This window comes from Miniopterus natalensis, chromosome 4 (genome assembly GCF_054644295.1).
Source record: "Miniopterus natalensis isolate mMinNat1 chromosome 4, mMinNat1.hap1, whole genome shotgun sequence".
Classification (NCBI taxonomy): domain Eukaryota; kingdom Metazoa; phylum Chordata; class Mammalia; order Chiroptera; family Miniopteridae; genus Miniopterus; species Miniopterus natalensis.
In genome coordinates this window covers 64036653-64061564 of record NC_142084.1, presented here as the reverse complement: position 1 = coordinate 64061564, position 24912 = coordinate 64036653, and the positions used below count along the sequence as shown (strand labels likewise).

The 24912-nt window shown below is 55.8% G+C and overlaps 4 protein-coding genes across 7 annotated transcripts; 3 read left to right on the top strand and 1 right to left on the bottom strand.

The window, feature by feature from the left end:
* The first annotated feature begins 3206 nt into the window (after positions 1–3206).
* Positions 3207–7820, top strand: MATK (megakaryocyte-associated tyrosine kinase). 3 transcript variants are annotated; one of them, XM_087815999.1, is made up of 12 exons: positions 3207–3230; positions 3585–3698; positions 3784–3899; positions 3981–4200; positions 4635–4728; positions 5392–5457; positions 6260–6359; positions 6440–6515; positions 6612–6685; positions 6810–7005; positions 7395–7481; positions 7581–7820. In XM_087815999.1, exons 1-12 carry the CDS (start codon positions 3222–3224, stop codon positions 7818–7820), a joined length of 1392 nt encoding a protein of 463 aa, XP_087672125.1. In that variant the 5' UTR covers positions 3207–3221. The 3 variants fall into 3 exon arrangements, with proteins under 3 accessions (XP_087672125.1, XP_016053322.1, XP_087672126.1); XM_016197836.2 differs by having other exon boundaries at positions 6440–6524; XM_087816000.1 differs by lacking the exon at positions 3207–3230 and having other exon boundaries at positions 3546–3698; positions 6440–6524.
* A 3630-nt stretch (positions 7821–11450) lies between these two features.
* Positions 11451–12654, top strand: RAX2 (retina and anterior neural fold homeobox 2). The gene is made up of 2 exons (XM_016197969.2): positions 11451–11666; positions 12316–12654. Exons 1-2 carry the CDS (start codon positions 11451–11453, stop codon positions 12652–12654), a joined length of 555 nt encoding a protein of 184 aa, XP_016053455.2.
* A 1937-nt stretch (positions 12655–14591) lies between these two features.
* Positions 14592–17091, bottom strand: MRPL54 (mitochondrial ribosomal protein L54). Of its 2 annotated transcripts, none has more exons than XM_016197967.2 (3): positions 16962–17091; positions 16014–16179; positions 14592–15383 (listed from the first exon to the last, which is right to left on the bottom strand). In XM_016197967.2, the coding sequence occupies exons 1-3, from the start codon at positions 17077–17079 to the stop codon at positions 15251–15253; spliced, it is 417 nt and encodes a 138-aa protein (XP_016053453.2). In that variant the 5' UTR covers positions 17080–17091; the 3' UTR covers positions 14592–15250. The 2 variants fall into 2 exon arrangements, with proteins under 2 accessions (XP_016053453.2, XP_016053454.2); XM_016197968.2 differs by having other exon boundaries at positions 15308–15442.
* A 1772-nt stretch (positions 17092–18863) lies between these two features.
* APBA3 (amyloid beta precursor protein binding family A member 3) lies at positions 18864–24866 on the top strand. The gene is made up of 10 exons (XM_016197834.2): positions 18864–19441; positions 19531–19570; positions 22043–22188; positions 22317–22403; positions 22491–22652; positions 23037–23222; positions 23299–23511; positions 24216–24335; positions 24424–24564; positions 24650–24866. The coding sequence occupies exons 1-10, from the start codon at positions 18911–18913 to the stop codon at positions 24719–24721; spliced, it is 1698 nt and encodes a 565-aa protein (XP_016053320.2). The 5' UTR covers positions 18864–18910; the 3' UTR covers positions 24722–24866.
* The last annotated feature ends 46 nt before the right edge of the window (positions 24867–24912 follow it).

Below are 24912 nucleotides of genomic sequence, written 5' to 3'. Positions count from 1 at the left end.
ACAGCTCAGTGCCCCCTGCCCAAACCCTGGGGGGCTCCCTATATCCTGGGCCAGCCCTTGGAGATTCAGGCACCTGATGCTGTCTCCTTAAGTCTGTCCTTCCCCTATCTCAACACCTTTGCTTCCTCTGATCATGAGACAAGGACCCCTGAGGGTCCTGGGGAGGATGTTTTACTCAGACACTAAGTGTCCACCCACAGAGGGAGAAAGGCAGTTTGGTCAGATACTCTTCCCATCTCTCTGTATCAAGGAGAAAGTCTCCACAGGCTGCCAGGGCATCTTAACATCTTAGATGTTGGCCCATGTCCTTGCTGAGCAAAGAGAAGGCAGGCCTCCACCGTGGGGCCTGGGGCCGCAGAAGCAGTCTCTGGTGAGAATCTAATGATGCTGTCAGTTTCCGCTTTGGCTATTTTGATGTTGCATTTCTATTTCTAGCAAGTGGTGATGGTTTGCCATATATGGTGGGCCTTCATCACCTGACAATGCCAGCTGCAGGATCCCAGCCCTATGCTGGTGGCCGGGAGGCAGGGAGTGGGGCATACCCTGGGACTATCCCATAGCCGGATCTGTGGAGCACAGGGAGCCCTGCTTAGCAGGAATGTTCTCAGAGAATCCTCTGTGCAAACACTACCACCACTGATAAATTACACCACCAGGCAGGAAAGGTCCTCTTCCACCCTCTCCTCCTGCCCACTTCCCTTGCTGGGGATAATCTTGTAGCCAATTGGAGGGTCCTCTTCTGGAACTTGCCCTGCCAATTTACCCTCTCCTGTATGACATAAATGGGATCATGCCATTTGCACTATCACATCCTGGTGGTGGTGGTTTTCAGCAACTGTAGATATTAGCACCTTAATAGATTCCTAGTTTTTGTTGCTTAATATTCCATAATATGGATGTTCTCTGATTCTCAGAAGTGAGCCACTATTCCCAGAAGTCCCGGGATGCCTTGGAGGCATAGCCACTAAGCCTTTTGGGGTAACAGAAGGTGAAATATGAGACCCAGGCTCTCTGGGTATCTTGGTTCATCACTCACCCAACATCAGCTTCATCCTTGTCGGAGTGGACTTGCATTAGAAGGAACGGTCAGGGGGCCCACAGAGCCATCGCCGGGGCCAGGCCCAGTGCCCTTGCCATCCAGGGCTCATCCAGCTGTCCTCTGAGAGGGAGGCCAGTGCTGCCTGGCCCTACAGAGGAAGAAATGGAGGTAGGAGAAGGGCAGTCCTGCCTCTGGCACAGCTGGGTTGGCCCCGATCAGGCCCCACTGTTATTTTCCAAAGGAGGGCTGCTTCACCTGGAGGCCTCTAGTTCCACATGATTTTTTTTCCCTGTGGCCCCAGTTTTCCCTTACTGATGATGATGACTATATTGATACAGCGGTAGGCATAATTGGGGTGCTTTCTTTGCACCAGGCACCAACAGCCCTTTACAGAGACAGGTAACTAAATGAGCCCAAGTTGCAGAGGAGGTGGCTGAGGGCGCTGGAATCGCAAAGTCAGAGGGTCCACTTCGTCGTCTGGGCTGTGCGGCTCGCTCACCTCCCTGAGCCGCAGCTCACTCACTCGCCCCCTGCGCTCGCGCACGCAGCGCGCTGCGGCACCTGCTTTGCGCTCCAGGCCCTCCACCTTCCCGGATGGTGGGGCGCGCGCCGCGGCTAGAGGCCAGGAAGCGGTGCGGAGCCGAGCGGTGACCGGCTGCACCCCGCCCGGGCCGCGCGGGAGGGGCCGGCGGCGGCGCGCAGAGCGGAGCGAAGTCCGACCGGCGCTAGGACCCGCGGGGCCTCCCAGGGCGCGCCGTCCCCGGCTCCCCCCACCCCAGCCCACCTCACCCCGCCCAAAATGAGGAAACGGAGGAACTTGCTCCAAGTTGTGCAGCCGGGGCCGCCTCGGGGTGCGCAGCCGGGGCGCAGGGACCCTCCAGGGGGCGGGGGCGGGGCGCGGCCAGGAGACGCCCTCTGAGCAGGTGAGCGGCGGCCGAGACCTGGGGCCAGACCGCCGGGGGGTTGAGAGCTGGAGGCTCCGGGAGGCCCGGGCGGGCGCGGGCGAGGCCGGAGTGCGCACGGGGTGCGCGTCCCGGGCGCGGCGGCTACCAGCCCGGGGCGGGGTGGCTAGAGGCGACCTGGGGCGGCTGCAGGGTATTTTCCTGGGTGTAGGGTGTGCGCGTCTGTGAGCCCCTGGGTGTGTGTATCCCCGCGTCCACGTGGAGGGATGTGCGTGTGTGACCGAGATGCGTGTACGCGGCCCTGCGTTTAGCTCTGTCAGGGTGGCCCAGCGTATGGCGCCCAGGTGTTCAAGTGTGTGTGTTGGGGGGTTGGGGGGACAGATGTCTGAGCACCTGTGTATGTGTACACATTTGTAGACGCATGTGTACACCTGTCTCTAGGGGGACATGCCTTTGCTTGCATACCTGTGTTTCTGTGGGTACCTATGTCCACCTGTGTCCAAGCCCCCTGTGTTTCTGTGTGCTCGTGTGTACATGGACCAGTATGCGTGTGAGTGCACGTAGGGCTGGGTATTTAAGGGACGGACACTGGAGGAGCAGAGACTCACCCTGGAACCCGCCTGTGGTGGAGTCAATGGAGGAGGCAGGGAGTGGAAAAGTCCCCAGCCAAGCAGCAATGAGGGACTTTGTGTGTCAGTCCTGGGGTGGGGTAGGAGGGATTCAAGAGGTTCAGCTGGCAGGCCAGATGAGCCCAGCAGGGCTGCACTGTTTCACTGTAGGGTCTGAGTTTCTTGGTAATGACCTTGAATCATCCCTATTTCCCTGCCCTGCTCCTGCCCACTCACCAGAAAAGAGGAAGAACCAGGCTTGATTAGGTGGCACCAAGCTCCCCCAGAGCTGCTGGGGACTGAGCCAGGCGTGTCCCCTCTCCCCAGCCTGTGGCCACTTGCTCTATGCCCATGTTGGTCCTCAGTTTCCTTTTGGGAACAATGGTAGGGCTAGGCTTTGTGGTTTCCTCACTGATGTTTAATGGCTTCGACTCAGCTAAGGAACTCCCCTCAGTAAAGGCCACCTTCCCAAAGGGGCTTGGAGAACCAGTATTTGTAACCCCCACCCCCATGCCCTTCACTATTGCCTCCACCTGGCCTGGGCTGGAAGTGGTGGTGGTGGCCCCTGGAGCCCCAGCCTGACTTGAATCTGCTCTCCAGCTGGTCTCTGCCCCTTCCCCAGGTGAGCCCTCGCTTTCTCCACGCCTGGTACCCTGGCCCAGCTCAGCCAGGATGCCCACGGTGAGTACCCCCAACCTGAGTGCCTGTATCCCTGCCCTTCCTCAGCACAGTCCATGCCCATAGGACCTCAGTTCCGTGGGGAGAGAGGATGTAGTCTGACCCATGTCCCCTTTAGGTGATGTCTTCTGGTTTTTCTCTGTCATTTGGTGTTGCATTTCTTCCACTTTTTCTCCCTGACCTTCTGTCCTGAGTGCCCTCTGTTTGTGACTCTAATATATCTCTGCTGGCTGCTTCCTTGTCCTCTCTTCTCTTCTCCCTCTTTCTCTTGTTTTCTCTGTCTCAATCCAATCTGTCTCTTTCTGGGGCATCTCCTTCATGCCATCTTTGCCCCTCTCCCCCATGCCTCCCACCCAGAGGCGCTGGGCCCCAGGCACCCAATGTATCACCAAGTGTGAGCACACGCGCCCAAAGCCTGGAGAGCTGGCCTTCCACAAGGGCGATGTGGTCACCATCCTGGAGGCTTGTGAGGTGAGCTGTGGCCAGAGGGCCTGGGGATGGGACTCTGCTGGGACCCCCCCCCCCCCCCACCGACCCCTGTCTCCCTCCCTAGCAGAGCAAGAGCTGGTACCGAGCCAAGCACCACACCAGTGGGCAAGAGGGGCTCCTGGCGGCTGGTGCACTGCGGGAGCGTGAGGCCCTCTCAGCTGATCCCAAGCTCAGCCTCATGCCGTTAGTAGTGGGGTAGGCCCGGGAATGAGGGATCTGGAGGGCCTCTCCAGCCTGGCCCAACCCACCCTCCTGCCACTGCAGGTGGTTCCATGGGAAGATCTCGGGTCAGGAGGCAGTACAGCTGCTGCAGCCACCCGAGGACGGGCTGTTCTTGGTGCGTGAGTCAGTGCGGCATCCCGGGGACTACGTGCTGTGCGTGAGTTTTCACCAGGATGTCATCCACTACCGTGTTCTGCACCGTGATGGCCACCTGACCATAGACGAGACCATCTGCTTTTGCAACCTCATGGATATGGTGGAGGTGCACCTTGGACCCAGAGTTACATATTCTCCAGTGTCAAGGAGGGGCCCCAGGCTCCACCCCATCCCAGCAGCTGGTTGGGCACGGGGATCCCCAGAGCCATATGCTCCCCCATGCAGAGGGAGCTGGTCCTCATGGACCACCAACCATATAGGTGGTCTGAGTCCTCTGGGTTCCACTTCCGGGGACCTCCAGAAACCTCCAGGTTAACACCAATCCAGACACCCCTCCCATCCTCCCTTTTCCCCCTAGCTTGCATCTTTCCCATTCCCATGGAAACTAGTCCAACACATCCTGTGGGCACCAAACCCCTCTCCTCATCAGCTCATGCCCACCCCATCCAGAGCCCACCCCCAGGAAGGGAACAGGTTGCAGGAATGCCCCGCACCCTGGGGTCAGACTCACAACCACCTCTGCCCCACCCCACTCTGCAGCATTACAGCAAGGACAAGGGGGCCATCTGCACGAAACTTGTGACACCCAAGAGAAAGCAAGGAGCCAAATCGGCAGAGGAGGAGCTGGCCAAGGGTAGGGGTCTGCACTCTCTCTGCCCACATCTGCCCTGCTTGGGGAGGCAGGGCCCTGGGACTCGGATGTCTCCTTGGAAGCATGTGTTTTTCCTGGGGAAATCTCGATGTCTTGGGGATGGCACCCGCGTGGAGGTTGGTATCACCACACTTGATCATACCTAAGGGTTCCTGACTTGGATGGGGAGGAGGCCTGAGTTAGAGGAGAGAGGCAGGAGAGAACTCTGGTCTGCTCGAGACAAGGGGTCAGGAGGCCAGAGCACAGATTATAACTTAAAGCACTGGAAGCTTCCTGAACATTCCAGAAGCTTTTCTGGTCTCCATGTCTGTTGTATTTTTTGCTCTGTGTATGTCTCTGGGAGGCCAGAGGTAAAGGACTATAAAAGGAAGAGCCCTCGCAGTATTTGAAGGGACACAGTCTCGAGGTAGAAGAGATGGGCAGCCCTGAAGGGTAGGCTCTGTTGCCTTCAACCACGTAATAACCAGTACCAGAAGTGGGGTGCGTCAGCCATGCCCTTGGACCATTGCTGGGAACATCGGCCACCCAAATGTGTGCCCACAGCTGGGTACTGTAGGAGATACCACCTGGTCTCTCCAGGTGGTGCCCCCAATGGGAGGGCCTGGGGAAGCCTGCTACCCCTCTGACGAGGTCTTTGCCCCACAGCTGGCTGGTTACTGAACCTACAGCATTTGACTTTGGGAGCGCAGATCGGAGAGGGGGAGTTTGGAGGTGAGTGGGGGGCATGGGCTGGGGGGCTGAAGGAAGGTGGGGAGGGGTGGTTCAAGTTTTGGAGTCACAGAGATGAATTCACATCCACATTTAATACCTACTTGCTGGACAGCTGAGGACAAACCACTCGTCTATCTGAGCCTCAGTTCTCTCTTCTGTGAAAGAGGGTTGATAACAGCTGTTGTGAGGAGTAAATTAATTCAGGCAGACACCCAGTGAATGAGTCCTTCATACTTCCAGGCTCTTGCATATGTTGGTCCCTCTGCTTGGAATGCCAATCCCTGAAATGATTATTCTGGAAGGCTGTAGGGCTTAGATTAGGGGCCTGCTGACTTGCTCTGTAAAGGGCCAAAGTGCAAATATTTTTGGCTTTGCAGGCCAGACAGTCTGTCACATCTGCTTGGCTCTGTGTTTATAGCAAGAAAGCAGCCCCAGATAATATAAGCAAACCAACAGGTGTGGCTGTTTGCCAATAAAACTTTATTTGTAGACACTGAATTTTGTATTTTCTATCACTTTCACGACATAAAATAACTCCTTTTGATTTTTTTTAACCATTTAAGAATATAAAAACCATTCTGAGCTCATGGGCCTTGCAAAAACACACAATGGAACTGGATTTGCAGAGTTTGCAGACCCCTAGATTCTCTTCGATCAGGAGTTTGGAGCTTGTATGGGTGAGGGGGGTTTCCAGGCCTGGGACCTGAGGCTGTGTTGACATATATGGGGGTCAGTGTGAGTAAGTATGTCCCTGTGTCTCTTTCCATCTCTGTTGTGTTCTGGTCTCTGTCCCACCCCCCAGCGGTCCTGCAGGGTGAGTACCTGGGCCAGAAGGTGGCTGTGAAGAACATCAAGTGTGATGTGACAGCCCAGGCCTTTCTGGATGAGACAGCAGTCATGACGTGAGTCCCCAGTGGGGGTCAGGTACCCTGGGGTCAGGGGTTCTAGCCGCGCCTTCACCCTCCTTCTGTCTCCCCTCCAGGAAGATGCAGCATAAGAACCTGGTGCGTCTGCTGGGTGTGATTCTGCACCAGGGACTCTACATCGTCATGGAACATGTGAGCAAGGTACTGTGGGGCTGAGGTGCAGGTGGGGCTTGAGGAGGCAGCCAACAAGCCTCTATCCCCAGCCCCATATCTTCCCCCCACCCCCAGGGCAACCTGGTGAACTTTCTACGAACTCGGGGCCGGGCCCTTGTGAACACCCTCCAGCTCCTGCAGTTTTCCCTGTAAGTGGGGACCCTGATGGGTGGGAAAGGGCTTTCCAAGGTCAAGGGAAAACACAGGAAGGAGCCTGGCTTTGGGAGTTTTTGACCTGGCCACTGGAGTCCCTGTGCCCTTCCCCCTCCCCAGGCATGTGGCTGAGGGCATGGAATACCTGGAGAGCAAGAAGCTGGTGCATCGAGACCTTGCCGCCCGCAACATCCTCATTTCTGAGGACCTGGTGGCCAAGGTCAGTGATTTTGGCCTAGCCAAAGCCGAGCGGAAGGGGCTGGACTCTAGCCGACTGCCTGTCAAGTGGACAGCTCCTGAGGCACTCAAACATGGGGTGAGTGCCCCTCTGTCCCCAGGGACCTTGGAGTTCCAGCTCCACTATATGACCCTGGGCACATGTCTTGGCCTCTCTGAACCTCCAAGGGAAATGGCTCTGCCTCCCCAGTGAGTACGTGGTCCATAGTTGTTCTTTCTGGCCCTCATCAGGTCTTTCCTGTGTGTGACCCTGTCTGGGCCTCTGTTGAGGGCAAAAATAACCAACCTCCTCCCTGCACTAAGTCTGAGCTCCACTTGGTTGAAGGAGCAAGGACTCAGGGAATGGAGTCTATTAGGAAGAGACCAGAGAGTGAAGGTCAACCCAGGGGGACTTTCTGGAGGAATTAATCAAGGACTGGAGCTGAAACCCTGAAGGGTCCCTCCTCACCCTGGTCTTGGGCCCCACAGAAATTCTCCAGCAAGTCCGATGTCTGGAGTTTCGGGGTGCTGCTGTGGGAGGTCTTCTCATATGGCCGGGCTCCGTACCCCAAGATGGTGAGCATGCCTGGGTGGTAGGGGAGGCATTGGGTTCTGTGTGGGTCTGGGGCCATGGCCCTGAACCCCAGCCCACACTGGTGTGCTCTCTGCCCACAGTCGCTGAAGGAAGTGACAGAGGCTGTGGAGAAGGGGTACCGCATGGAGCCCCCTGAGGGCTGCCCAGGCCCTGTCCACACACTCATGAACAGCTGCTGGGAGGCGGAGCCTGCCCGCCGGCCACCCTTTCGAAAACTGGCAGAGAAGCTGGCCCGGGAGCTGCGCAGCGCGGGTGCCACTGGCCAAGTTGAAGGGCAGGACACTGATGGCTCTACCTTGCCCCGTGGCCAAGAGCCTTGACCCTACCTGGTGGGGCCATGGGCCCCAGAGGACCTAGAGTGGGGGGGCTTAGGGCGGGGACACAGGCCAGGCCTAAGGAGGGTCAGGGCCAGCAAGCTGCCCGCCTGGCTCACAGCACAGAAGCAGGCCCTCGTGGGGGTTTTGGGGCAGCCCCTGGACACCACAGATGCAGGGAGAAGGCTTGGTGCCTCGATAAAGACTGGTTCCAAGAACTGTGGGCATCTGAGTCTCTCTCTGTGACCCCCAACGTCCTCTCAGCCCAGGGGGTCCACACTGTCCCCCATCACTCAGCTCCAGACAATCCACCTGCCAGTCGTCTGCCCCCTGAGGGGTCTGCCCAGCTATGACCCACTGGCAGCCACTGTGGGGACACAGACCCCTGGGATGGAGCCAGGATACTCTCCAGCCAGGAATCACACCCACTCTGTGAACCCACTTGTCATCACCCACAGGTCCCCACTGTGGTCCATCTATGGGTGCTGTATTCAAACTTCGGGGTCTTGGGCCCCAAGGATCATAGGAGACTTGGCCCTCGGAGCAGATGTATAGGAGCCCAGGGTGCCACTGGCCAAGTTGAAGGGCAGGACACTGATGGCTCCTACTGCACACTCCTGTCTGCTACTGCAGCTGTGAACCCGCCTGGGTATGCTCCAGTGTGGCCACCCATATCCTCCAGCTGTCACAACCCAACTGCCTGACCCAGTGACTCCAGCAGACTCAAGAAAAGCCAGTTGAACAGCCTGTCCCGAGGCCCCACCCCTCTTGTCCACTCTGGTGAGGGTGGCTGGGCTCTGGGCTTGCCCCCCCAGGCTCATCTCTTGACTGGACCCCAGCTGTTTGGTCCCAGGGCAGTCCCAGGCAAACTAGGGGGGTTGGTCTCCCTACCTGGGCCCCAACAGCCTCTTCTCTAATCAGGCATCTTTGCGGGGAAGGGGTGTGTTGTAAGGACCGACAGGGGGAAGAAAGTGAAAGGCTGAGCGCACACAGCTGGTGCTTGGTTATTGCTGTGACTGTCAACCACCCCATCTCAGTTGGCATTCCCATCCAGACAGCCTCTAGGATGCCTGGAGGTGGTCTTGGGTCAGGTTGGATGCTGTCCCACCCCAGGACCCCCAAGCTGGGGAGGAGACACCAGGCTCCAGCACACCCTCTCGCCTCTGCTGATGCACCCCGCCTGAGCTAGAGAAATACCCCAAATTTATACTGACCTCCTCAGGTGCCTTCCCCCTGAAGCCCAGCCCACCTTCTGGTCTCAGTGTCCCCACCAGTACCTGAAGGGGTTCAGTAATTCCTCCTGAGATAAATAAAGGGTGGGAGGCTGGAGAGGCAGATAGTGGCCTGTGAGAACACACAAACACACAAACACACACACACACACATCGCCTAATCCAGTTGAAGGGGCCGCTTGTCCCTGGGTCCTGCCCCTAATCCACCTAATCCGGCTCTCTAAATTGACACAGCGTCTGCACCTTCAGCCACATCCTGCTAAATCATGAAAGCACCCTGCACCTGACCAGGATTCCCCCCTGCAGCCTCTTAACCAACCCGGCCAATTAGCTAATTGGGGCCTGAGAACTGAGCAGCTTGTAAACGTTTTAAAGTGATGAAGCAATTAGGAGAATTACCTGCCTGCCCACAGGCCTGGCTCCCCCGGCCACAGAGCCCAGAGCCCGTCTTACAGTTGGGGCAGCTGAGTCCTGGAAGGGCCCTGGGAAACACTAGCTGGCCCTTCAGCCTGGGCTCAGGAAGCCTGGGGCTTCCCTCTGCCCCCTGACCTCAGCCCTCCGACATGGGACAGAGGGAACCCCAGCTCACGCCTCCTCTAGGACCACTGGTCCCTGTGGTTGGACCCAATTCCTCCAGGGCCTAGTCACCCCTTTTCTGTGTGTGTGCGCATGTGCCTGACACTGTCTCTCTTTCTCCATGTGTGTTTCAAAACCAACATTCCAGAAGGATCTGTGTGCTTTCTCTTGTACTCGTTCCCTACGCCATCCGAGGGCCTGCGTCTCCACCTGGACAACCTCTCTCCACTAAATCCAGCAACCAGTTTTCAGGCCTCACCTTGGCCCCTCATCCCCAGACTCTTCTGCTCGGTTTTCAGGGCACCCCTGCCAGAACCTCCAGGCTTCTTGGATTGGGGGGGGGGGGAGGCAGGGGCATGGCAAACCAGTCTCAGGGTCTTCCTCTGGATCCTGCTCCAGCTCTCGGGCCACCATCTCTGTGACAAGCCCATCATCCACCTGTCCCCCAAACAGGGACCTGGGTACCGCCCTCTCCTCCCTCCTCCCAAATTCTCTCCCCCACAATTGCTTTCCTGCTCCCCTCTCCACTCCTTGCCATCCCCACTATCCTTGCTCTTGCCTCTAGCCTCCTCCTGGCCTCCCATCTTGCCCACAATAAGTACTCGTCCAAAATACCATCTGTGTCCCTTCCGTGCTCCACAACCTCCCATGGTTCCCTAATATCCTCCCCTTCATACCAGATTTTGTCCATAATTTGCAGCCTTGCCCTCATCCCTCATTCTGATCACCTTCCTTAAAAGAGCAACCCAACTTATGTGCCCCCTTCCCTTTCTTGCCTGAATTTTCTCACTAGACCTCTGACCACCTGATACTACACTTACATAGTTGCTGTCTCCCCAACTAGGGTGTTGGCTCCTAGATTTGTGTTTGTTTTGGTCACTGGTATACAGTTAAATGCTCAGAATCCAGCTAAAATGCCCCCTATGCTGTGCCCTGTTCAGTGTCCAGAGGAGCCAACTAAAGTTGTCTTCACCTTTTGGGACCTCTGCTTCCCCAGCTCCATTGACATCTGTGGGTCTAAGAGAGCCTTTTTCTGCCCCACTGACAAAAACAGTAACAGCAGACATTCACTGAGCCCTCACTGTGTGCCAGTCATTGTGCAGTGCTCTTTCCTTTAATCACCTGAGTCCCAGTGAGCCCCACAGGGTAGGTCCAGGAAAACGGGCCCAGAGATTGGGAGGCCCTTGTTGGTGTCCTACTGCAAGGGAGGAGGACCCAGGTCCTCAGCCCTCCGCCTCCCTCAGGGCTCAGGGCAGCCAGATGGGCGGGGCCCCCTCAATTAATCACCTTGTGCTAATCCTCACTTCCCCACCCCCCCCTCAGGGCTGGCTGGGCCTGCTGGGGTAGAGGCCCCACGGGTATCTGGGCTGACAAGGGGCTGCTAGAGGTGGAAGCTGGGGGTGCAGAGAGCCCACTAGGGCAGAGGACTTGGGGGTAAGGAAGTGTTGCACAGGAGCAGTGTCCCAGCCTGCTTTCCTGGGGGTCCTAGACACAGAGGGAGACAAACAGAAAGACATGCGGAGAGAAAGGAAGTCAGGGAGAGCTCCAGAGGGGAAAGAGAAAATAGAGATTGGGGGACAGAGACACACGGAAAAAGAATCAGAAGGAAGCACAGACAGAAATAGAAAATGAGATAATTTGAGATCGACAGAGAGACTGGGGAGGCAGAATGAATTTAGGATACTGTGAGAGAAAAGCCCCTTCACATCTTACCCCAGACCCAGCAGGTACTGGGGGCTCCCCTGCCCTCCCCAGTTGGCAGTCCCTCCTGCTGTCTCACCACCGTCTGTCCTGCTGCTGTACCACCAGGTGGAGGTGAGGAAGAGCCATGTTCCTGAGCCCTGGTGAGGGGCCTGTGGCTGAGGGGGGAGGGGCGGCACCCTGCGAGGAGGCCCCCAAGAAGAAGCACCGGAGGAACCGCACCACTTTCACCACGTACCAGCTGCACCAGCTGGAGCGGGCGTTCGAGGCCTCCCACTACCCGGACATTTACAGCCGCGAGGAGCTGGCAGCCAAAGTGCACCTACCGGAGGTGCGGGTGCAGGTGAGGGTACCCTCAGTGACCCAGGGAGGGAGCCTATGCCAGATAGGGACCCTCCCAGTGCATGGGCAGAAAAGAAACTGGGAACGCAGCCTGGAGGAAGGGATTTGGGACTGGGGCTGTGACATCTGAGTAGGAGTTTGCCAGCTAGAAAGGAGAAAGGGTGTTTCTCTAGTCATCCAAACAGCATGCGCAAGGATGTGCAGGGGTTAAGTCAGAGGTGTTTCCATTGAGCTGGGTAAGAGAGAGGTGGAAGAAGAGGCAGAAAACGAAGCAGAGGAAGAGCTTGTGGAAAGCCTCAAAAGCCAAGCTGAGCAGCTTGCACTTCATGACAGAAGGCAAGGAAAGACCAGGGAGGAGGCCTAGGATCCTGAGGGGCCTGGTCAAAGAGAATGGTGAAGAGGAATTAGATTCAGAAAAGACTTAAGAGGTGATGTGATGGGGGCCATGAGGCAGGGCTTCTTCTCTCAAGACAGCCTTGAAGCAGAGTAACAAAACGTGTTGGTACCACAGTAGGTGGGGAGTCAGGTTAGACAGCAGGCAGAACCCTGCAAGGCTGGGAGACCCAGGGAGAGATGCCCTGAGGTGGGGAAGAGCCGGCTGGCCCCTCCCCACTGGCCCTGGGCTGGAAGCACCCTCTTACTGCTTCCAGGTGTGGTTCCAGAACCGTCGGGCCAAGTGGCGGCGCCAGGAGCGTCTGGAGTCCAGCTCTGGAGCTGTGGCAGCCTCGAGGCTCCCTGAGGCCCCAGCACTACCATTTGCCCACCCTCCAACCATTCCACTGCCCCTGGAGCCCTGGCTGGGCCCCGGGCCACAGGCCAGGCCAGGCCTCACTCACCTCCTGGGCCCGGCCCCGGGGCTGCAGGCATCCTTTGGGCCTCATGCCTTTGGTTCAGCCTTCATGGAAGGCTTCACCCTGGAGGAGGCATCTATTCGGCTTCTGGCCAAGGAGCATGCACAGGCTCTGGACAAGGCCTGGCCACCAGCTTGAGCCTGGTGTCCACCCAGTCCTCCCTCTTCAGCCTGTCCCTGCCATACCCCCCTGGGGGTGACAGATCTAGGCCAAGGTAACGGAGCAGTCCAACCAGCAGGCCAGGCTATCAATGAGGAAAGAGACTGCCCCACCCCACCCCACCCCTGCCTATGGCCACCCATGCCAGGTGGCCCCACCTCACCCAGTCTCGGGAAGGAGGTGGCCATAGGACTCCCAGGCTAGGGGGGCAGGGTCCTGGGTGGTCTCGAAAGTCTCTGCTCTTCCTGGGGCCTTACTGCCCCCATCTATCAAATGGATTCAGAGGCTCTGGGACTGTAAGGCGCTCATCGGGATCCACCAGGACCTTAATTCTTAGAGTCAATGAGTAAATCCCTGCTAATCTTTCACCAGCAGAGCCACCCAGCTCTTGGGCCTCTTTCTCCAAGAAATAACAGAGCAGCTCATGTCCAGCTGCTTCCTTTCATGGTGTGCTCCTGGCCAGAGCCCATCACATGAGGATCAGCCCCATTTTACAGGGAGGTAACTGAGGCTCAGAGATGGGAAGCCAGTTTCCTGAGGCCATAAAGCCAGTAGGGATGGGGCTGTTTTTTACACTCATTGCCTAACTCTGTTGCCCCAGGCACCACTGGGTCCCTGCTGGCTTTGGAAGCAGTTGGACCCAGGCCTGGGCTAATGGGAGACTAGGCTGACGATAGGTGAATATTACCTGTCCTTGCTCCATGTTTCAAAGTGTGGCTCACGTCCCCACTGACCAGAGACCCTGTCACATCTCCCAGCCCAGCAAGGGTGGGACGGGGCACTGGTGGCAAGGCCAGCATTTGTTCTGTCCAACCCAATTCATCCATCCATCCATCCATCCATCCATCCATCCATCCATCCATCCAGTAAAACCAATAGGGACACAACATTGAACAAAAAAGATAAAAATCCCTGCCCTAATGGAGCTGTTACTCCAGTTGGAGAGAGAAGATGCAGAATTAAAAAATAAACAAAACATAAAACACCAGCTGGTGGTAAATGCTAGGGAGAATAACACTGGGAAGGGCAATCAGGAGTGAGTGGCAAGTGTTGCAGTTTAATATGGTGCTGAGGAAGGCCTCGTAGAGGCGACCTCAGAGCACAGTCCTGGAGGAGGCAAAGGAGGGAGCCAAGGGGACACCTGGGGGAGAGCGACTCAGGCAATAGGCATAGCAGGTACAAAGGCACTGGGGCAGGACCCAGCCAGGGGTGTTGGAAGAGCAGCAAGGAGCCCTTGTGCCACATGGAGCAGTAAGTGTGTGTGTGGGGGGGAGGTGAGGGCAGGGAGGCAATGGAGGCAGGTCAGGCAGGGACTGTGGTAGTTACAACTTTGGTTTTTACCCTGAGAGAGTAAGTCATGGGAGGGTTGGGATGGGCCACCTGGGGGGTCAGGTTTTCAATAATCCCCTCAGCAGTCTTCCTAAGCTGATAAAGGCTCTCATTTTCCTGGGACCAGGCAGAGTTAGCTGTGGGGACCCCACCCTGCCCAGCCAGCTTGTGGACCCAGGGACCTGAAGGGTGGTGCCAACCTCCCACCCCCACCCTTGAAGGATGCCAACTGGAAAGGCTGAGGCCATAGCAGGGAAGGTGGGACCTTACAGGACTGCTTAATGAGTTCTGGTCCCCAGCCTCCTCCAATCTGGTGGACACTGGTCTCGTCCCTGGTACCCTATCTTTGAGACCCCTCCTTCACAGCCAGGCAGAGCAGGAGTTAGGACCGCCAAGAGCTGAGGTTCTCACTGGGGCTGTGGATCATGTTCATGGTACCCCACGTACACTCCAGGGTGCATTTTCTGGTGAGAGCTGGGCACTAGTGGGGGTGGACAGGATGGTTGGTAGGGCTATGTCCCTGGGTTCAAATGAGTGGTCGATGTAACCTTGGCAGGAAGAAAAGGGAAGCTCCTTCCATCCAGCTTGGCTTGATGAACTAGGTAGGAGGGTGTTAGCCAGGAGCCCTGGAGCCACCTTGGAGAACTACTACTGGGGGTCAAATGGACCCAGAGACGGAGGGAGCCACATAGCTGAATACTGAGGCATCTGGATCCAGCCTTGCCTGGATATTTCAGTTCCTAAAGCTCTCAAGTTCTGTTCTGCTTCTCAAGGCTTGAGTCAGGTTTGAATCCCTTGGGACCAAGAGATGTTTTGCTAGAAAAACCTCCCACTTGAGGGGTTGAGGCCTCTTGAGAAGTGCTAGGAATTCCAGAAATCAGGGCAAGCAGCCCAGTGAGGCCGGGAGGTGAAGATGGACCTACAGAAACCCAGCCAATAGCCAGGAACCACTGCATCTGAGGAGGTACTAACCTCCCTGCCACCTGCCCCACTTCCCAATGGCCCGACATCAGACAACACCCAGTAGCATCTAGGACCTGCAAATGACAACCCCAAGAGGTCTTTATTGGTCCCCAGGACCCTGATCCAGGTTCACTGTGGAGGCCACACAGAACGCAGGTAAGAAAAAGTCTGTTTTCTCCAGGAAAATAAAGTTTTTCATGGGGCAGAATGGGGGAGGTGTTGTTGTTCCCCTCTGGAGTCCTTGCAAGGTCCTTGGGTCAGGGTGCTCCTGTCCCCTCCCCCACTAAAACTTTTGGTTCTTGCTCAGCCGGTTGTGTCGCCAGATGTTGTGTTTCCGCAGCAGCCGCCAGTACTCCCGGGTCTCAGGGTCAAGCTCCTCCAGCTTCTTGGGGGGCCCCACATTCATCTGGAACAGCCTGACGAGGTGTGAGCAGGAATCAGGGCTGCCCAGCAGCCCTCCACAATTCCCAGGCACCTTGGGCAGAGGCAACACAGAGGCACTGGCAGGACTGGGTCTGGGGGGCTGTGTGATCTCAGGGTGGTCCCTCACTTTCCCTGAGCCAGGTTTCTGGCTGTGGAACAGGGGGCACCTCCATTCCAATAGTGCTGATGTCTGAGGTGGGCACACACCAAGCCTTCTCCTGCCCCCTACCACTGTCCATGCTGTGTGCCTGTAATGCCTCCTCTCCCACTCAACCTTTCTGCACCTTCTCCAGCTTTAAGGATCAGCAAATGTCAATGGCTTCCATGTCCTGCTAATGCTCTCAGGGCAAAGAGCAAAAATCCAAATCCCTGCAGCGCCCAGGACCTGCCAGGACTGGGCTCCATGACCTCCCTGCCCTATCTACCCCTACTCTCCACCTCCTTCCATAAAAACCAGGTATAGTCCTGCTCCAGGGACTTTGTACACTGGCTGTTCCCTCTGCAGTTGACCCTCCTTCCACCCACTCAGGTCTTCACTCATGCATTGCCTCCCCAGGAAGTCCTCCCAGGCACCTCCTCACCTGGTCAGTGGTTTTCCCTACTCTCCAGCCTGGCCCACTCACCACTCGGGGTACTCGGCATCCGGCTTCAGGAGCACATCCTGGCCCTCTTTGTAGATGTTAACACCCATGGCATGCGTGGTGAGCCGGACAGGGTCTGTGCACACCTCTGGGTCCTTCAGGGCATCACTGACCACACCGCTTTTGCCGCCTTTGCTCCCCTTAATGACTGGGGGTGGGTAGGGACGAGTTGGTTCAGCCTGGTTCAGCCCAGTTCAGCCCAGCCCCACCCTCCAGAGGCCAGCATTCCTTTCCTGCCCGGTCTCTCAGAGTGGCCCCAGGCCAGAGTGGCCCCAGGCCCTGGCTGGCCCCGTCTACTGCACTCAAATGGTTTTAAGTTGGCCGTGGATGCTGCAGTAAATAACAATGATGCTCAGAATGACCAAGTCACTCCTTTTCTACTTTGGTTCCTTCTGTTTATCTCACGGAGAAAGTGCTGCTATGTCTCTTTAAGACCTAACATGTATTTGCCAATTCTTTCAACAAAAAAGATCAGGCAAGGCCGTATCCAGCTAAAATTCAAATAACCTTGTTTTGGTTTTGCTAAAGTGGCTAATACTTGAGCCCCACTGCATCCTCGAATTTCTGGTGCTGACATGACCAAGGTCACACAGTGATGTAGGGGGGAAAATGGATTGCTACGCAGGTTCCGGACCTCCTCCCACCCACCCCCAACCAAAGAAAACATCTCCACGCCTGCGCAGTGAAACGGTTTTGCTCCACCAAACCCACACCCTAGTTACTGGCAGCTCAGCATCTGGCTGGCGCCTGCGCACTGAGTCCAATTGCGCCCTACGGTCCTCAAACTGCGCCTGCGCGTAAAGCCTAGCGGTGTGCCTCTTCACGCTTCTGCCTTAATTCTAAGAACTACCTTCCCAACCAGCGCCTGCGCACTACAAGCTACCCAATGTCCTCACTGTTCCCATTTTGGTCCTTCTTAACCCCGCTCACCCGGTTTCTTGGCATAATTCCGTACAAGGAGTCTTCCAGGACCGGAGAGGTCCACGAGATCCCGAGCACGCCGGCCGACCCAGGTTCGGGTAGCCCCGAATAAACGTCTGGCCGCCATGACGTACGCCGGCTGCCTCCACGTACACGTTTTCGGAGACGTCAGAGGCCAAAGGGTTCCTGAGAGAGAGGCTCCTAGAGACTTCTGGGAAATGTAGTTTTTCAGCCTTAGGCATACATTCATGTGACAAACTTTACAGATGTATCAGTTACTGTATGAGGCGACTTCAAAAGGATGTTGCATTGACTTTTTGCCCTTCTTCAGTTGCTTATTTACGTTAAAGATCACACCTTATACATTCCTGATTCTATTCAATGTGCAAATACTCAAAGCCTAAAAGTCATTAGAAACTGACACTTGGACTCATATTCCTGTCCTATTGTTAAATCCTTAAACCGGCTTGATTTTGTTTAATCCTCATAATTACGAGATATTATCCCTCCTATTATTATTATTACCAATTTATAACCGAGGAAACCGAAAAAAAGGAAAGAGAGAGAGGGAGGGAGGAGAGGAAGGAAGGGAGGGAGGAGAGGAAGGAAGGGAGGGAGGAGAGGAAGGAAGGGAGGGAGGAGAGGAAGGAAGGGAGGGAGGGAGGGAAGGAAGGAAGGATCAAAGGAAGGAGAGGGAGGGAGGGAAGAAAATTGAGGAAACCGAGGCTCCTGGAAGAAACCTTAGGCCAAGAAGCGTCATTCAGCCTCCCTACTATGAGCTAAACCGGAAGTCCTTATGCAGTTGGGTCCCCGCGCTGCTTCCGTTGTCCAGGAGTCGGGAAAAACCATCTATCATTCTCCTTTAGTATTTTCCAGTCCCGTATCTTCCCATCTGCCATCCCTTGGAATAATAACCACAGACGTATGGGACCGGCAGTGTTATTGACCCCATTTTGCAGTTAAGGAAACATACGCAAAGGCCAGCCCCGACGCCCACTGCGTAAATGGAGACTCGGGATTAGTACTTGCAGTTCTGACACCTGGAGCCCCTACGCGGCGAGGCTGGCCGGGAGAACTACGTTTCCCAGCAGGCTCCGCAAGGGTGCGCATGCCCAATAGGTCGGGAGCGCTGGGCGGATAGATCTGCCGGCGCCCTAGCCAGGAAAGGTGGACGACGCGGCTGGGAACACCCTGCTGGCCCGGGATGTGGGACTTACGCGGGGTGAGGCAACCTGGGTTTGGGAAGTGAGTGTCCCGGAGCGGCAGAGCGGGCTCTGGGGCTGGCGCCTGCGGCCACGGATCTGGAGTCTTGAATCTTGGGTCTGCTTAAGGATTGGGGTTTCAGCTCGTAGCTTTAGGCTCGAGTTGTGTCTGCAGACAGGATTTGAGGTCCGGGTCTGAGTCTGGGGTCCGTCTTGAGCCTGGCATTGGAGGTTTTGAGAGTAGGGTTGGCTTTCTGGTGTTTGGGCCTCTAGTATTAAGTCTGAGGTCCTGGATCTAAAGTCTTGGGCTGGGGTCTTGAGTCCGGGGTCTGAAGGACCTACCCCTGTTGGGTCTGTATAGTCAGGGTGTATCTCCAGCTTGGGTACCACGTCGCAGGAGAGAAAGCCTTGGAAGAGTAAGGGCTGGGGTTAACAGGGTCCACGGTGGGGAGAAGTCTGGGGTGACAGGTCAAGGGAATTCCCCTGGGTTTGGAGCCTGGGATGCCACACTGCCGTAAAACTCATTCTGTGCTTCAGTTTCCTCATTAGTAAAATAAGGATTATAGCAGACCCTTCATTGCAGGATATGGTGGGATTAAATTATGTGTTTTGTATAAACAGCCCCCAGCTAACGCCTGGCACCAAGTTGGTATCCAGGAAATCTCATCTTTGAATCTCTTTCAGATGCTGGCCTGAGCCTGGGTCCAGGCCTTGAACTCCTGGCAACTCCTCCAGCCCCCTCCAGGGCCTCCAGCCATGGACTTGGAGGAGCCCAGAGACACACTTGTGCCCTCTCAGGATCTTACTCCTGACTGCCAGTGGAACCCAGTGCCAGGAGGCCCATGCAGCCTGAGTCAGATGGAACTTGATGGGCCAAATATTCAGGATCTAGTGCAGCAGTTTGAGGCTCTGCCAGGTGATCTTGTGGGCCTGGCCCCAGATAGACTCCCCTGCCCCCTGCACATTGCCACTGGTCACGGCCTGGCCCCCCAGGACGTGGCTGTTGCCCACGGGCTCTTGTCTGCTGAGGCTGGCAGGGATGACCTGCTGAGTCTTTTGCACCTCGAGGCGTGCCCTCCTTCCCAGTCTTGTCCCAAGGAGCCTCCAGACCCTGCTCCTCGCCTGTTGCAGCCCCCTGAGGACCCAGATGGGGATACTGGCTCCCCGGAATGGGCAGAGGGAGCTTCTGCTGAACAGCATGGCAGCAAGAGTTCAAGCAGCTCCCCAGAACCCTGGCTGGAGACGGTCCCTCTGATTGCTCCTGAAGAGCGGCCTGCCAGTGCCCAGGTAGTGCTTGCCCCAACCCCCAGACCTTCTCTGCTGCCAGGAGCCAAGCCAGGGGGACTCAGTCCTGCCCCTCTTCTATCTTCTTCTAGAGCCCCGAGACTGCAGCTTCATATCCTGCCCTCCAGGAGGGTGAGTGTCCCACCCACCCTGGCCCCAGGAACCTAAGGGTTTCAGAACAGCCTGAATCAGGCTCCCAAAATCTAACTCAGAGTTTTCCAGTAAGGAGTTGCTTCTGTAGAGGCTCTGAGAATGGTTTTAGGTCGATTCCTAATGGCCCGAGAGAAGAGAGACAGCCTTGGGAATGTTCTAGAATGAGTAGAAGACAGTAAGGCAGGCTTGAGTATTTGTGACACTCTGTTCTAGAGCAGGGATTGGCAAATTACCATCTATGGACCAACTCTGGCCCACCACCTGTTCTGATATGTCTTGTGTTCTACGATGGCTTTTGTATCTGTAAATGGTTGGGGAAAAACAAAAGAAGAGTAATATTTCTTGACACATGAAAATAATATGCAATTCAAATTTCAGTGTCCACCATAGACAATATGTAAATGAACAGATATGTTGGTGTCCCAATAAAATAATTTTACAATTATTTTACTTTTCGTTCATATTAGTGCTTAAAAATCCATTGTGCATTTTATACTTACAGCACATCTCAATCCAGACCAGCCACATTTCAGGTGCATAATGCCCACATGTGCCTGGTGGCTGCCATATTGTGGACAGTACAGTTCTGGAACCCCAGAGCAGAGTTGTCTATTGTTCCAGAATGCTTAGATGGTGAAGGACAACAGGCAGAGATATCTGTGGTTTAAACTCACAAACAGGAGCTTGGTTTACTTAACTTGGGTCTGTACCTGTGGTTTTAAACCAAAAAAGCAAGAGCTATTGGTTAGAACATTCTAGAACTGCTGGGAGAGCTGTCTGTCTTTATGTTGCTCAGGGGATTCTAGAGCCATTGGGGGCAAAGCTTTATGTGGTTCTGGGCTGGTTTGAGGGAATTTTAGAACCATGCCCAGAGTTGTTTGCTTCTGGATGTTCAAGTGATCCTCAGATCAGTGGGTACATCTGCAGCCATGAATTACTAAGGGGATCCTAGGACCATAGGAAAAGCTACCCGATGCTATGATGATTAAGAAATTCTGGAATCGGCCCGCCAGCGTGGCTCAGTGGTTGAGTGTCGACCTATGAACCAGGAGGTCATGGTTCAATTCCTGGTCAGGGCACATGCCCAGGTTTCAGGCTCAGTCCCCCAGCAGGGGATGTGCAGGAGGCAGCCAATCAATGACTCTCATCATTGATGTTTCTATCTATCTATCTTTCCTTTCCTCTCTCTGAAATCAGTAAAAACATATTAAAAAGAAATTCTGAAATCACCCTAGCCAGTTTTGCCCAGTGGTTAGAGCGTCGGCCCATGGACTGAAGGATCCTGGGTTTGATTCCAGCCAAGGGCACGTACCTTGGTTGCAGGCTCAATCCCTGGCCCCTACTCCGAGTCCTTGTGAGAGGCAGCCAATCGATGTGTCTCTCTCACATCGATGTTTCCCCCCACTTCCACTCTTTCTGAAAAGCACTGGGGGGAAAATATCCTTGGGTGAGGATTAAAAAGAGGAAAAAAAAGAAAAAAGAAATTCTGGAATAATGGAGTGGAAAAGTCTGATTCCGAAGTGATGTAGGTTTCTAGAACCCCTGACAGAATTCAGTGGTTTGAAACCTGTCAGGAAGTTCTAGCAACAAATCAGAGCTATCTGGGGTTGTAGATAGCATGAGCATTTTAGATATGTGGAGAGTTGCCTGTCCTCAAGTGGACAGTTCTATGACCGTGGAGTAGAGTTGTCTACAGTCCTGGGTGAATAGGGGAGAATTCTAGAACAATGGGCAGAGCTAATTGCCTCTAGATTGATTCATGGGGAATCTTAGAACATTGAGTGGAATTGACTACAGTTCTATAGTGTTGCAGGTTTTAGAAATGAGAATGGGACCATTTGGTTTTGGCCTAATCATGGAATTCTAGAAACACAGGGTAGAGGTGTCTGTTAGCACTTGTGCTGTTTTTGGATTGAACTATGCTTCTGGACTCACAAAAGCCCCTAGAACTAGGTCCTCTGTCTGGGATTCTTTGAGTCATGGACAGAGTTATCTCTAGAGTGCCAGACCACGCCTAGCTGGCGTGGCTCAGTGTTTGAGTGTCAACCTATGAACTGGGTGGTCAAGGTTCGATTCCCAGTCAGGACACATGCCTGGGTTGTGGGCTTGGTCCCCAGGGGTGGCATGCAGGAGGCAGCCAATCAATGACTCTCTATTCATTGATATTTCTCTCTCTCCCTCTCCCTTCCTCTCTCTGAAATAAAAAAAATAAAAACATAGAGTGCTGGACCACACAGATTTTCGAGGGCCAAGCTGCTGGGCTGTGTCTCCAAATGGTGGGATAGTCCTGGGAAAATGGGCAGGCCCATGTGAGTCAGCAGTACCAAGTCATGAGAGGGTAGGGCTCTCTGTGCTTCCAGTCTATTCAGACAGCCAAAACCCAAATCCACGGAGGTGGACAAACCTGGCCAGGGCTCTTGGGGGCTGACCTGCCTCTTCTGTTGCCCTCAGTATCAGGTCCCTGTGACCATGAAGACCTCTGCGATGGTGTCATATTCGGGGCCAAATACCTGGGCTCCACCCAGCTGGTGTCCGAGAGGAACCCACCCCCCAGCACTCGAATGGCACAGGCCCAGGAGGCCATGGACCGCGTCAAGGTGAAGCCAGGGGCTGGCAGGCGGGTTGGTATGCAGGCAGGCTACAGACTAAGTCCTCCAAGTACCGGGAGTCTGCTGGGGCAGAGGCTGGGTTTTTGGGTTCCTCCACCTCCCACCCCACCCCACAGGCCCCTGATGGGGAGACCCAGCCCATGACAGAGGTGGACCTCTTCATCTCCACCAAGAGGATCAAGGTTCTGATGGCTGACTCCCAGGTACAGGGCTCAGGCCTGATCTCTGGGGTATGGGAGGCTCCACTGAGGCCTCTGCAACCTGCCCAGACCTGATCTCCCCACCTGCAGGAGGCCATGATGGACCACGCCCTGCAGACCATCTCCTACATTGCCGACATTGGCAGTGTGCTGGTGATCATGGCCCGCCGGCGGCTGGCCCGACGGCCAGCACCCCAGGCCCCTGGCCACCGGCTCTACAAGATGATCTGCCATGTTTTCCACTCAGATGATGTGAGCAGCTGGGTTCCAGGTGTCCTGTGGGACAGGGGGACATGGACCAGCCCCTACCCTCCTCTAAAGCCCACCTGTCACCCCACTGCCCTCCTTTGATCTTCAGTGCTGGCAGCTGTTTCCATCCCTCTAGTAGATCCCACATATTCCAGTTTTTTCCATGAGACTGAGACTGCTGCCAAATTCCTGAAATCTTCCCTGCCCCAAGCCTGTCTCCTGATTTCCCAAGACAGCAGCTACTTTCCCAAATCTATGCAGGCTGTCTCTTGGAAATCTTGTCCTGGGTGGGGTGGGAGGGCTGGGCTCTTAGGATGTCAGAGGATTTGGGGGACCAGAAGGAGGAGGGTGGGACACCCCCAGGGAGATGCTGCCCATTCTCCACAGGCCCAGCTCATTGCTCAGGCTATCGGCCAGGCCTTTGCTGTGGCCTACAGTCAGTTTCTACGGGAAAGTGGCATTAACCCCAGCCAGGTGGGTGCCCATACAAGTCAGGGGGCCACAGGCTCCAGCTCTGGCTACCTCCACAACGGGGACCTCGACCACTTCTCCAACAGCGAGAACTGCAGGGAGGTAAGTGAGTGGGTGGGCCATCCCCCACCAGCTCCTGACCAAGAGGCCCTTATGTCCCACCTATGTCCTCTCCTAGGTGGTCATTGAGAAGCGCCGGGGTGAGGGCTTGGGTGTGGCCCTGGTGGAGTCGGGCTGGGGCTCCTTGCTGCCCACGGCCGTCATTGCCAACCTGCTGCATGGGGGCCCCGCTGAGCGTTCAGGGGCCCTCAGCATCGGGGACCGCCTTACTGCCATCAACGGGACCAGTCTGGTGGGGCTGCCCCTGGCCACTGTCCAAGCTGCCATACGCGTGAGTCCTAGGGTGGCAGGGGCCAGAGGAGCTGGCCTGAGGACCCCCAGGTGGTAGGCCCACCTCCCCATGTAGCTGGGAAGGAGTGCAGAGGTACCTTCTCTGGACAGGTCTCTGGGGCCCAGCCCAGAAGGGACATGGTAGAATCCTACCAGCTCCTGTATGCTTAGGAAAACAGGCTGGGAGAGGGGAAGTCACCCGTCTAGGGTGACCTCACTGGTGCAGGAGCAGGATTGGAGTGCAGGTGGCTAGTTGCAATGCTATAAGCTTTTGCTGTCTGCCTCAAGGCAGCAAGTGTGTTCTTGAGTCTTGACCCTTGTTGCGCAAATAGGGAAAGTGAGGCCCAGGGATGAGGAGGGACCTGGCCAGGTCAGAAGACTAGGTCTGATACAGTCCATACAGCATGATACTAAGTGCTTGTAACCCTGACCGGTAGACACTGTTAGAAGCTTGCTTTTGACCATGAGGACACTGAGGCCCAGGGAGTCAGGAGGCAAGAGGTACACAGCTCTGATCCCGAGGCCATTCAACTCCCATCTGTGTTCTTAACTGCTTCTTGAGGGGTCTTCTAGAATCTAGAGCCTTGATTCCAAATCTCCATTTTCTGGGTGGATAAACTGAGGCCCAGGGGAGGCTGCAGCTTGCCAAGAGGTCCTGCAGCCCCCTGGAGGCCCCACTAGGCCAACAGCCCCTGTCCTGCACAGGAGGTAAAGTCGCAGACGTTGGTGACACTCAGCATCATCCACTGCCCGCCGGTCACCACAGCCATCATCTACCGGCCCCATGCCCGCGAGCAACTGGGCTTCTGCGTGGAGGACGGCATTGTGAGGCCCCAGCCCAGGACACTGTGTTGGGGGTGGGCAGCCCCAAGCATGGCCCCCTGAGCAGCGCAGCCCCTTCCTGTCCCATCAGATCTGCAGTCTCCTCCGTGGTGGCATCGCTGAGCGCGGGGGCGTTCGTGTAGGACACCGAATCATCGAGATCAATGGGCACAGTGTAGTGGCCACACCACATGCCCGTGTCATTGAGCTGCTCACCGAGGCCCACACTGAGGTGAGTGGGCAGTGGGTGGCACTGGGGGTGCCCTCCCACCAGCCCAGGCCCACCCCAAGCCCCTGCCTCCTCTCCCATTCCCCAGGTCCACATCAAGACCATGCCAGCCACCACCTATCGCCTGCTCACAGGCCAGGAGCAGCCTGTATACTTGTGACCAGCAACTACCCCCACCACTGTGCCTTAGCCCCACTGGCCCTGGAACTCCTGTCAGTGGCACCTCCTTGGCTAGCTGGGGTCACTGAGGATTCTTGGCTCTATATTATTTTCTGATGTAAAAAAATTAAAAGCTTATCAAATGGGTAAGGTCTCGGATCAGGATGTGTGGGGTTAAGAGAGGAAAGATAG